Raw genomic sequence first — 12318 nt, 5'->3', positions numbered from 1 at the left:
ACTTTCAGCTTTGTATTTTTTTTTTAATCCCGAATTTGCCTTTTATTATAGTTTTATTTTTGCTTCTCCGCCTACTGGAAAAAATCAGCTGCTGGCTAGTGAACAACCACTGAGCTGATGGCCTTACCAGAGAGAAATGCTTTTGGTTTGAAAGAGTTGCTGATGAGAGATGGGGAGAGGGAAAACATGAATATATCAAATACAGTAAGAGCAAATATTTTTTGCTAAAAAAAGTGTGGGAGATTTGCAACAAAACATTCTTAAAAACAGAGAGGGCAAATATTAACAAGCTTTGCAAGCAAAATGGACACAGCTGGCTAGTCCAGTCACAGGACAACTCCTTGAATGGTGTGTAAATCTGAGGGACAGGTTATGGTCAGGAGAGATTGTATTTTTGGGTAATTTTTGATGTTTTTCCAAGTTAAAGTAGTGTGCATTTTGCAAATCAGAGGAAGGAGAGAGTATTTTGACAAGGTTGTCTTCGGTCCTGACTCCCAAAATGGAGTTAAGACACACAAATGCTCTGTACAGAGGATTCATGGGATTTCAAGGGTTTTTACGTAGTATTTAAAATCTATCTAATACATGTGTGAGGAGTTCAACACACACCCCTCTTTATACACCATTTTTGTGTCTGTACGAGCTCGTTCCACACAAGTTCAGAACAAACTGCTAGCATATGTGCCTGGAATTGGGCCTCTCCTGCCTGCCAACTGCCAGACTGGGAAGGCAGGAGGAGAAGGAGAGGTAGGCAGGAAAATCAGACAGGAGCAGGGCATCACAGACTGGAATGAGCAGAGCTGTGTGCTACCATATTCAAGAGAAAACTTCTGGGGATGAGAGCTGCTGCATATCACTCTGTGTGTATGTGAGGAGGTGAGAGAGGTCATACCTCCTGAGAAAAAACTTGCTGATCCTACTCTACAGAACCTTACCTTTCCAAGGCGTCTCAGGAAAGTGAAGCTTTTTGCTCCTGACCACTGTTTCCTACTTACTTGTCCACACTCACAGTCCCGCTTCCATTTATAAACTCCTTTGCAGGTGGGCTATGTGCTACTTGAGTCAGGACTTTGTTCCCACAAACCTGGTATGCTAGATGCATGTATTCAAAAGAAAACAAATACTTTACTCAGTTCATTCCCATTTTAACAGTTTTAATATCTATTGGAATAATGCAACATGTTCCATGTGAATAAAATCCCAGCTCTGGAGTTTCACCCAAGGTGGGGAAAGTTCAAGTAGAAAGTTCAGGTTAAGATCTGAGCTTTTGGATGCCAGCACTATGACTTCTTAGAACTGCATGAAAAGGTTAACATGCCTAAACTTTGTGCCCAAGTTTCTTGTCTGAGGCAATTCCGGTCCGAATTCTGGATTCCTTTCATCTTAAACAGGCTGTGGTATCTAAACATACATTTCCTCTTGAGCAACCTCCCTATATTACATTTATCATATTTCATCCACACAATTGTGAACCAGAGAGAACAGAAGTGCTTTGCAGTCTCCAGAGTTTTGCTACTTCTCAGTTTTTCTTAGGAAAAACAAGAAAAACTCTTTTGGCATCAGTAGGTTGAATGGCATGCACGCCACATGTCTGAAAGCAAGCTGGTATTTTTTAACCCGTGCATTAAAAATATTTTGTGCTGGAGGGGAAAATAAGGGAGTCTGTGAGCACGACTGTTAGACTGGTTTGTTTGTTTGGGAAATGAATAACCCTTTGACGGTATCTCTGGAAGGAATAGGCTAGTGCGTGCTCCATGCTGACATTCTTTTCCCTCTCCAGTCTTCCCTGCATACCTCACATTCTTTTTCCCCTCCCAATAACATTAGATCCTAGGCAAGCAGGCACTGGAGACCCAATCTACCACTTCCCTGCACCCACCTTGAAGCCACGGGCTTCTGCCACCTCTCCCCTCACCAATGGTGCACCAAATCTGTACCAGTGCATGTACCAAGGCTCCCAGAGCTCCCACTTTGCCTCAGCTCTGCAAAGGGTGCATGACAGCTCAGCTACAGTCTGTGCTGTCCTCCACAAATTCCTTGCAACACTGCTGTGAACATGAAGTCCCCCTGACTGAAATGCTCTACACCAGCCATCTCCATGGGGAGCTACTGCATGGACCTGGAAAAGCTTCTCACAGAATCACAGAATATGCTGATTTGGATCATTGAGTCCAACTCCTGGCCCCGGCATAGCATACTCCAAGGGTCACACCATGTGCCCAAGAGCACTGCCCAAATGCTTCTTGAACTCTGTCAGGTTTGGTGCTGTGACCATTTCCCTGGGGAGCCTGTTCCAGTGCCCAACCACCCTCTGGGGGAAGAACCTTTTTCTAATATCCAACCTAAACCTCCCCTGGCACAACTTCAGGTCGTTCCCTTGGGTCCTGTTCCTGGTCACCACAGAGAGGAGATCAGTGCCTGCCCCTTCTCTTCCCCTCACGAGGAAGTTGTAACTGCAATGAGATCTCCCCTCAGTCTCCTCCAGGCTGAACAGATCAAGTGACCTCAGTCTCTCCTTGGAAGGCTTCCCCTCAAGGCCCTTCACCATCCTCATGGCCCTTCTTTGGACACTCTCTAATAGCTCAATGTCTTATTTGTGTTGTGACACCCAGAGCTGCCCCCAGCACTGGAGGTGAGGCTGCCCCAGCTCAGAGCAGAGCAGGACAATCCCCTCCCGTGCCGGCTGGCCGTGCTGTGCCTGATGTCCCCCAGGACAGGGCTGTCCCTCCTGGCTGCCAGGGCACTGCTGGCTCGTGTTCAGCTTGCCATTGATGAGAATCATTTCTGTGGCACTGATTTCCAGTGCTGGAACAGAGATAAATTTACTTCTTTTCAGTTTTACATTCTTTTTCTTTTCTCCAGAGTAAGATGTGTCCCTTTTTCTTTTGTTTGTTTGTTTTTTTGATAGATTCTTTGTTAGTTTGTTTGGTTTTAGTTTTGTTTTTTTATGTTTTGTTTTAAACTGAGCAGACTTTTCAGGTTTTATTCACTGGGTCAGGCTTAGTGACAGCCTGTGCCAGAATATCTAAATTCCAACTGCCTTCCATGATTTCTCAAGCTAACAAAGGCTGGATTCACTTTCAAAACCTTTTGGGTGGGAGGACACCAGTATGTTTCTTTCTGGCTGGCATTTGAAGCAAAACAGAGAGGACAGAAGGAGCTGCATTTATTCCCCTTATCTGAAGGAGGGTCACTAAACAGGGCCTTGATGGTTGACTTACAAAGTTAAATGAGCAATTCCTGATGAAACACTGCATAAAATGCCCTTCTCAAGAATGTGAACAGCTTTTGTGCCTTATTGTGAAAGGAGGTGGGATGCCTGTAAGATTAGTAAGTATATATTAAAGTAAATGTAGAATTCTAAAGCAATGCAAGTGAATTAACCCTGTGGTTAAAATTCTAAAGCAAGGCAAGTGAATTAACCCTGTGGCTAAAAGGCATCTTAGGGAAAGTGGCAAAGGACAGGCAAACTTAAGAAGATATTTCTATGTCATAATTTTTACTCTCACAATTTGACCCTTGCATTTAAATCTCACCACTACTGCAACCCATTCGTCTGTCTGCCAGGACAGATTTCTCATACTGTTAAATGGAATAGAAAGCTTGCTTAAAAAGATTTCCATCACTGGTCAAAGAAAAACAGAGTTGACTTTGTTTTGGTTTGCTGAAATGCAAAATATTCCCTTCTTTGGGTGAGAACAAAGTATTTTTCTTATTATCGCCTAGTGAGGTGGGAGAGGGAGCCTTTCTATGCAGACAGGCAGAGAATCCTGCATATGTCAGTGCTGAACTTTTGTTAATGTTCTTCTCAAGAAATAGCTGTGTTTCATCTTTTTAAACAGATTTGTCCAAGCAAGCAAATTCCACCACTCTAAGTGTGTGTACAAAACCACTCCACACTGAAGAAATTCCATCCACTGCATATCTGCTGAACCAGCCTGGGTAACACTATATAGTTGATGGATGAAGCTAGTTATGACTCCTATGCTCAGAAAGTGCAGCAGCACAACTAAGTTCATTTTAATTCAAAATACCTTGGCCAAGTATCTCAGCAAGAAGAAATGCAGATGCCACACAACATTATGCAAGAGATAGTTAGGCCTTTGTGAAGAGGGGGAAAAGAAGAAAAGACAGCTCAATGTTTCCCAAACACAGAGCTCACAGATCTTTCCTGAAAAGACTCTCAACTGTGAGGGAGACACTCTGCTGTGTCTCTCTTTTCTCAGATTGTGTCAATGGGGAAACAGGAACAAGGGGGTTTTTGTTTGAGTAACCTTTCCGAGCAGGATATCTGTCTCGTGTTCCCCTATCAATTGTCGCAAGGTGATAGCTGGCTGATGTGCTCCAGCGGGTATTCCCTTCCCGGCCCGCTGGCAGCCCTGTTCCACGCTGTACCCCTGGGCTGTGGTGGGCAAGCCGCAGAGCCCAGCTGACAAGCAGTCCCTGTGGCTGCCCTATCCCTTCACCTGCTGCCACCTCCCAAACACCTCAGCACCCCGGCTGGCAACCAGGAGGGCAATGGGAAGACACAGAGCAGAGACATGATAAGAAATAAAGCAAGCAATAAGCTCAGCAGGATGCAGTATGGGAGCAGGAGACAAGCAGTAGATTGCCCAAATGAGCAGAGAGTAATATTAATTGCCCTCAGCAAAAGAAACAAACAAAAGCCATTGACAGAGGCACAAGACGAAGTCACAGAACTCATTTGCTACTCTGCTAGAATTGCGGTGGAATAAATATGAGGCAGTGAATCAAGCCATTGCTGTGCTGCGAAGCAAAAAAGGCACATTACGTGAATTACCCTCCTGAGAACTTCAATAGGACCTTGTCGTTATAAATCCTGGCAATATAGCTCGAGTTGCCTCTGAAACACAGACATCACTAATGCCTGGTCCCCGCTTCCTCATCAGCAAGCTGCATTGTTGCAACTGAGCTGATTATCCAAGGCAACCGACTCAAAACTTCCCTAGGCTGTGCCTGAAATACAATATTACACAGCAAAGGCACGGCCGCCGCCAAGGTCACCAAGAAGAGCAGAGTGCTTGCACTAACCACAGACGGGCCTGCCGCAATCCCGACTTCTTACAGCTACTCCAGCAGCTTAGGGGATCACGCTTACAAATCTCTCTTTCAAGGTATATCCAATTCCCGATATCCGTGATAGGCCACAGAGCTCCGCCATGCTGCCAGCTCTGCTACAAGTGCCCCTCTGAGTGGGTGTTTCACCCTGGGGGAAATTAAAAACCCCCTCAGGGTAAATGGAGTAGGTGAGAGAGGGTAAAATGAGCAGTGGGATTTCACTGCGCAGTGGTGTGCGAGGGCAATCTCTTTTTCTCCCTGTAAAATAGCAGTTCTTGTGTCTGCTCCTTCAGAGTTGTAAAGTACAGCTACCAACGCTGACAGACTGTGGGTTGGTGCCCAAAGTGTCATTCCAGTGGCATCTAAGTAAAAGTATTTAATAAGAGTTAAGGAGAACAATAAAAGAAAAACAATACACACACAGAGCAACACTCCAACTAGAATTTCATATTAACACATCTGTTACCTCATATTAAAATCAGTCAGGGACATTTTGCACATATTAAAAGCAATGCAAGCTAAAATAATAGCAGAAGGCATCACTTCTCAAATGTGCTTAAGTTTCATAATGTGATTGTAAAGCATTCTGGAAAAACACCAGTTACAAGACAAGTACCACTATTGGTGGGATGATGGGAAACCAGATGCTCTCTGAGTTTAAATATAGGTGAAGTCAGATGATGTTACTTTTCTTTTTTTTGTCGTCAATACTTATTTGGTTCTTGCTGATGTGGTTTTCCAATCCTTAATGCATTTATTTTCATGGAAATGGCGCCACAGGAAGAGATTATACAGAGCTTATTCATGGAAGGGGATCTGGATGCTAGTCCAATACCATGTTAACACTTTAGCCATTGCAATCTTTTTTTTAAAAGTAATTTTCTACTTGGAGTATGAAGAGCAAAAACATGAAAAAGAAAACCCGTGTTTCTCTGATTTTTAACTCTTCAATTAAGAAATGCTCCAAAGAGATTTGCACTCTCCTAATAGTAAGCTGGCTATACATAATCACTGGAAGAATTCCTTTCTTAATTGAACTGTCTAAGGATACAGCATACAAGGGAGTATTATTCTCTTGAAATGACCCAAATTTATTTTGATGCTGGACTTAAAACAACGCTACCCTAAACCCAGTGCGTATTAAATATCATCTGTTCTGCATTTCTTCTTGGGAAATCAGAAAAATCAACAACAAAAGCAAAAGAAAGGCCCAGAGAAAAACTCCAACAAGGGGCTGGAGCAGCAAATGTATAGCCCTGCCACAGTGGCTCTTCTGCACTGCAGAAAGCAGGAGCTCACTCTTCTGACAAATTTCCCAGACTTATTTTGTGCTGACAGAGACACACACACATGAACTATTAGGGCATGTGCAGTCAAGAAAACAGCATAGGGAAAAAAAAGCATTTTTGTATTAATTTAGTAAATTTGTACAGCTGGAATTGGAGAACAGAGAGAGATTGCAGATAAAAGTACGACATTCTTTATCAGTCAAGAAGCCATTTTAGCAATAGGATCCTTCTCTAGAGGATTAGTCATATGAGAATTTAAGGATAACATTGTACTATGGAATGTAGTTATGTTTGTAATCTGGTAGTACAAGATTATTCTTAGCTATTTTTCCTTAGACCACTAGAAATAGCCTTGAGTCCATCTGTGACCTAAAAATGTTGGGTAAGATCCAGCTTGGACAAAAAGGAGAGAATTTATTTCCTGTTCTTCTAAACAAGCCTGGAGTATGTCCCACACACAAAGATTCCTATTATGTGCACTGTATTAATCATGCCTGATTAAGAGATCTAACTTGAAATGCATGGAGGATCACCACACATCTATTTTCCCCGCTCTTTCTTGCTCCCAAGATACCAGAGTTAATTATTACTCTCTTCCAAATAATCCTTATTTACCATGGTCACTCTTTATAATGGACATCTCCAGGCCATTAAAGCATTCTTGGCCTCTGGTGTCTAATCAGTGTTAAAACAGCAGCCAGGCATAGAGAACTCTTGGCAGATTGATTTGAGCAGTAGTAGTTAAAAAAGGTCATCTGCTGAGGACAGATGAGAACAAAAATAATTGCAAAGACAGGAACAAAGCAGTATTCAGCCCCTCCAAGAGCTGCATCCTCCTATGGGGGAGATAGGCAGAAAAGGTTTGCAGAATCACACAATCAGGTTGGAAAAGGTGTCTGAGATCATCGAGTCCAACCCCTGACCAAACACCACCATGTGAAAACTAAGTGGCGCCACCATGGCACTAAGTGCCACATCCAGCTGTTTCTTAACACTTGCAGGACTGGCAACTCCACCACCTCCCTGGGCAGCTGATCCCAATGGGTTACCCACCCTTTGCATAAAGAAAGTCTTCCTAATGTGCAACCTGAACATCCCCTGGACATCCTGAGGCTATATCCTCTTGTCCTGTTCCAGGGTGCCTGGGAGAAGAGACCAACCCCACCTGGGTACAGCCTCATGTGCAGTGGTTGTAGAAAGCTGTAAGGTCTCCCTTTAGCTTCTTTTTCTCCACACTGAACACCCCCAAGTTCCCTCAGTCTCCCTTCAAAGGATTTGTGCTCCAGATCCATCACCAGCTCCACTGCCCTTCTCTGGACTCGCTCCAGCACCTCAGGATCTTTCAGTGAGAGACCCAGAAGTGGACACAAGGCTTGAGGTGTGGCCTCACCGGTGCCCAGTACAAGGGATAACTGCCCTGTAATAAGCTGGCCACACTCGTGCTGATCCAGGCCAGGATGCCATTCGTCTTCCTGCCCACCTGGGCACACACCGTCTCCTGTTCAGCCGCTGCCAACCTGTGCTCCCAGGTCCTTTCCCGCCGGGGAAAAGTCGAGGCCAGCAGCTTTGAAAAGGGGCGGGCGGGGTCCCGGGGAGCAGGGCCGCCAGCCCTCGCTCTGTGCGGGCTCTCTCTCGCTGTCCATCGGCGGAGGGCAGCGGCTGAAGGCCGCCCGGCACACCGCCCCCGCTCACCGGCCGCGCTCAGGCCTCACCGCCCCGCGCCTCCCCCGGCGCCGCCAGCGCGCTCCGGGCGCGGGGGCGGGGCCGGCTCGCGCCCGGCCGCTATGCAGACGTGGGCGGGGCTATGCAAATGAAGGCGGTGTTATGCAAATGAGCTCGTAGGGCTGTCGGGGCGGCGCGCGGCGGGGCGCGCAGAGCGCGCGGGGATGCGGCGGGGCGCGGAGCCGCAGCCATGAAGTACAAGGTGAGCGCTGCGGGGCTCGGCCGGGAGCGCAGCCCGGACTGCGGCCGGGTGGGGCTGGGGCTCCCCTCCGCACCCCCTCAAGGCGAGCCGTACGCCCGCGGGGCGGCCACGTCTCCCTTCTGCCCTCCCCTGCGCTGTCTCCAGGCGCGGAGCCCCAGGGAAGGTGTCCGGGGAGTGGGAAACGAGGGGGCAGCGAAGGGGGACGGGCTGCGGGGACCTCCCGGGTGCTGTGGCGGCGGTGGGGGGAGAAGGAGCTGCACTCGCTTTTCCCGCTGGTGCCGGCCCTGGGTAACGGGGTGAGCCCGGGATGGCGGGGAAGGTGGCGGGGCGGTGAGTGATGGCCAGGCGCGTTTGGGACAGGTACCCCCGATCCTCCCCGGGAGCTCATTCACCCCCTTTCCAGCCGCTTATGGATGTTTCCTTATCACGGTGTGGTCTGATGGCTCACAAGCGAGGGGAAAAAAAACCCTAACATTTTTTTAAAATGGGTAGTCTATCCCCTGTATATCCTAGGATCCCCTCTTATTAAATAATCGCTTTTAGTGACCTTTTCCCAGAGGGGGTGGTGGTTGGTTGGTAGTTTTTATTTTGTTTTTTTTTTTTTCAAAAGACATAAGTATGAAGCCTTTAAACCTAATATTACTCAAAAACGTCTGGGCAAGGTACAGAATTGCCCACGGGGCATTAGATTACTGTACAGACATACCGTAATCTTGTGCGATTGGAAAAAAGGGGGAGGGAGGGAAAAACTTTCCTTCCCCTGCCAAAAATAACTTCAGCGTCAATAAAAAGGTGATTCTGGGAATGTCACACGCTATATGCTTACTTGGAGACCAAGCTGCTTTGGAAGTGAAGCCCATCTCCTTGCTAAACTTGGGCAGCATGGTGTGAAAGAGTGCTGATGCTGTGGCAGTGTGTGTGAGAAGTACGAGTGATACCCAGGTAAAAAGCGTGCTCAGGTCTTTATGCTCTTCTGTACATGTCGGAACTCAGACCAAGTTTTCAGGGTCTCTCAAGCCGAACTTTGGGAAAGATGAGAGTTAAGTTTCCAAAGCAACTGCCAGTTTATCCCATCTCATGGAAAGATGAGATGTTACACACAAGGGTAAAAGAAGTTGTGTTAGATGTGGTCTGACAAAGGTAATCCATGGCTTTGAAAATTTTGATGTGGCTCTCATGGCTTTTTTCTTTTTTAAATTGTGTCTCATATAACTGACTGATCTGAAGTCTGAGATAAAATTCATCTCTTCTCGTCTATCTACTCCACCTCTAATCAGTCCAGGTAGACTTTATACCTGCCTAGAGAAGCTGTTAACTCTGAGCAGAAAGCATCAGGCACTCGAGGATAGAAGAGCAGTGTCACTGTTGGTCCAAAGCTCACAGCCTGCTTCCAGGCTTCCCAGGGCCAAGCAATACTTGTACCCCAGTAGCAAAATAATGGTCCTGCATAGTTACACAGATTCCTGATTTCCTGTATGTAACCCAGGGGCACTGCAAAAATAGAGACAGATAAGGTGGCTCAAAGGGGGGAAGTCTTCTCTGCTCTGAAATGTTTCCTTTGCCCTGTATTGTGGGAATGAGCATTTTGGGTTTGGTTTGTGATTACATAATTCTAGACAGAGAAGGCTAGACAGAGAAAGAGCAAGCCATTAAAAATAAATAAATAAATAAAAAGAGAAGTTAAAAAGAGAGGGGTTTGGCCTCATAAACCTTCTTGGTGGATTATGGTGTTTACTTTCCCTGGGAAATGTGAAGTAGTTACACTGTTTAACTGAGACAAACATTCTTAGATCTATTTCTTATCCCTAGAGTAATACACAAGGAAAATACCTGCGCATTCAGTCTTTGTTCTTTCTGTAGTTTCTCTCTTTCTTTTATCTTCCTATAGGAAAACTTTTTTTTTTTTTTTTTTTTTGTATACATGAAATAAAGGAACAGAGAATGCTCATGGCCTGCCTGGGGCCATACCATCACTTCAGAAGAGGTTTAGCATCCAGGTGCAGATTTGGCTCTGTATAACTGCTCCTGGTGTTATACTGGGGCCTGTCATTCCTAACTTTCATTGTGATAGTCCATAAGGCCTCACTTGAAGAAATAATTGAAATGCCTATTATAGTTTAATTCAAAGTTTTAACAGTAGGACAGAACAGGAACTGATTCATGGGTGAGACCCTGAATATGTCTCTCCATCACCCATGACTTTGCTTTCAATGTGACTAAACCCAAGGTTATTTCTGGTCTAGAAAATCTGCTACTCAGTCTACACATTTTTTATTCAGACATTTTCAAAACTTGTTCCCTCCCTCTCGTCCTTCATCTAAGCTTCTTTTATTGTCCATTCCATTCTTCCATCTTAATACTCAAATCTGAATCTTCTGAAAGGGAAAATCCCTGTGAACTTAAGCAAGTTCATAATTTTATCTGACATATGTCTGTACACCACTGTCTATCTTTTGCACACTGTGTGAAATTCAGTGATTATATGACTATTTAAAGCAAAGAGAAATTTAAACCCCGGTCAGGTCTTGTGTCTCCCATTCATGCACTACTTAAATGCCTGTGAACACAGAAGTTATTTTAACTGGGCTATGGAAAGGTGGGAAAGGTTAAATATAAAAAATACTTGTGTTGGTTTGGAGCATTTCTTAGTCCTACTGTTCTAAAAGCTGCTTTCAGAAACCAATAGGGGTGCAGTTGCATGGGGGCAACACCTCTGTTCTTTGATGACATCCGCTTGCTTTTGAGCTAAATCTCCATGTACAACAAAACTGGATCCCATGAAGTTCTCACAGGACTCCATTCCCATATTCTGTAATCCGGGAGGTAGGTAGGATCAGCCTTTTCTGAAACCAGACCCAGGCTATGATTCCAAGGATGGAGCAGTTACAGCTACAATACACTCTGTAGCAACAGAAACACTGTGAGGAGGGAAGGAGGTGGATGGGAGAGGGTATATCTGGCCACCAATCCCAACGCTGTTATCTTAGGCAATAAAAGTGCAACAGAAGCAAAAGGGAGAAGACATTATCATAACAAGGCTTTTGCAGCTTGGTGGCTGTTCACATGCAGGACAAAGTAAGGGGGGGAAGGAAGGAAGAAAAGGGGACTTATCTGTTTACTAGAACTTCCAAACAGTTAGTGAAAGAGGAGAGGAAAAAAAAACCTGAATTCCTTACCTCATTTAAGCCAAAAGGAATGACGTAGATGTAAACTATGAGGTCTTGATTATCTATTTTTAGATAATTTGTTGGGCAAGGAAGAAACCTAAATAGGGTTCGAAATTCCTGCCATTTGTGCTAAGGCACAGTCCTGTAATATATAGACTTGATTACAATGTCTGCGCGCCAAGACAAACAAAATAGTGTCCCTGGGAAGAAATACAATATTCCCAACCAGAAGTGCTTGTGAAAAGCTGCTTGTAACCCTGGCAATGAAAGACTTTGAGTGTTGGACCATGTAAAAGGAGAACTGTCTGTACTTTATTAACCAAATCCTCTCTGTTTCATTTATTCCTCACTCCTCTTCGTTTCACTTTTTTTTTTTTTTTTTTTTTTTTTTCCAGTATGTCAGCAGTCACAGGGTGGCAATCAAACTCGGGAGTAAATAGGAACTGTAAAGCCTTGAAAAATGTAGTAGGAGAGGAACAAAGTGACAGAGGGAAAACCTGTCCAAGTTTGTGCCGTCTCTCCTACTGTCATGAGTTTAGAATGGAAGTTTCACGATTTTTCTCTCACCTCTGCATGTACAGGGTGAGGTGGGTGAGGTCTAGCAGGGTCAGGCCTAAGTCAGCAGCAGCACCAGTGCGCTGTAGCCAGAAGGATCGTCCCCTTCACAAAGCTTGGAGGTCCACTGTCATTTCCAGGCTCTGGCTGTAGCCTTTGTGTGCCCTCCTTCCCCTCCCACACCCCCTTGAAGATTTATATTTGTATACTTAAAGAGGTGAGTGCCCCAGTACCCTGGAATAGTTGAGAAACTCCTCCAATCGTGTCCACTTGCCCTACCAAAGTCTTGGTGGGACAGCAGAGT

At 45.3% G+C, this 12318-nt stretch overlaps 1 protein-coding gene across 2 annotated transcripts in view; it reads left to right on the top strand.

Moving 5' to 3' along the window:
- The window catches only part of NEDD9 (neural precursor cell expressed, developmentally down-regulated 9), a 100940-nt gene that overhangs the window by 54416 nt on the left and 34206 nt on the right, over positions 1 to 12318 (top strand). Inside the window, exon 1 of one of the 2 annotated variants that reach the window (XM_086901933.1) lies at positions 8198 to 8292. The exons of the other annotated variant lie outside the window; for it this stretch is intronic. Within the exon in view, the coding sequence (XP_086758059.1) occupies positions 8281 to 8292 (12 nt within the window). The 5' untranslated portion in view covers positions 8198 to 8280. Of the gene's footprint in view, positions 1 to 8197; positions 8293 to 12318 lie in introns of those variants that run through there. 2 annotated transcript variants of the gene reach the window in all.

Source organism: Cyanistes caeruleus, chromosome 1, assembly GCF_971803275.1.
Source record: "Cyanistes caeruleus chromosome 1, bCyaCae1.hap1.1, whole genome shotgun sequence".
Classification (NCBI taxonomy): domain Eukaryota; kingdom Metazoa; phylum Chordata; class Aves; order Passeriformes; family Paridae; genus Cyanistes; species Cyanistes caeruleus.
The sequence above is the reverse complement of the archived record's forward strand: the minus strand, read 5'-3'. Positions and strand labels throughout refer to the sequence as shown.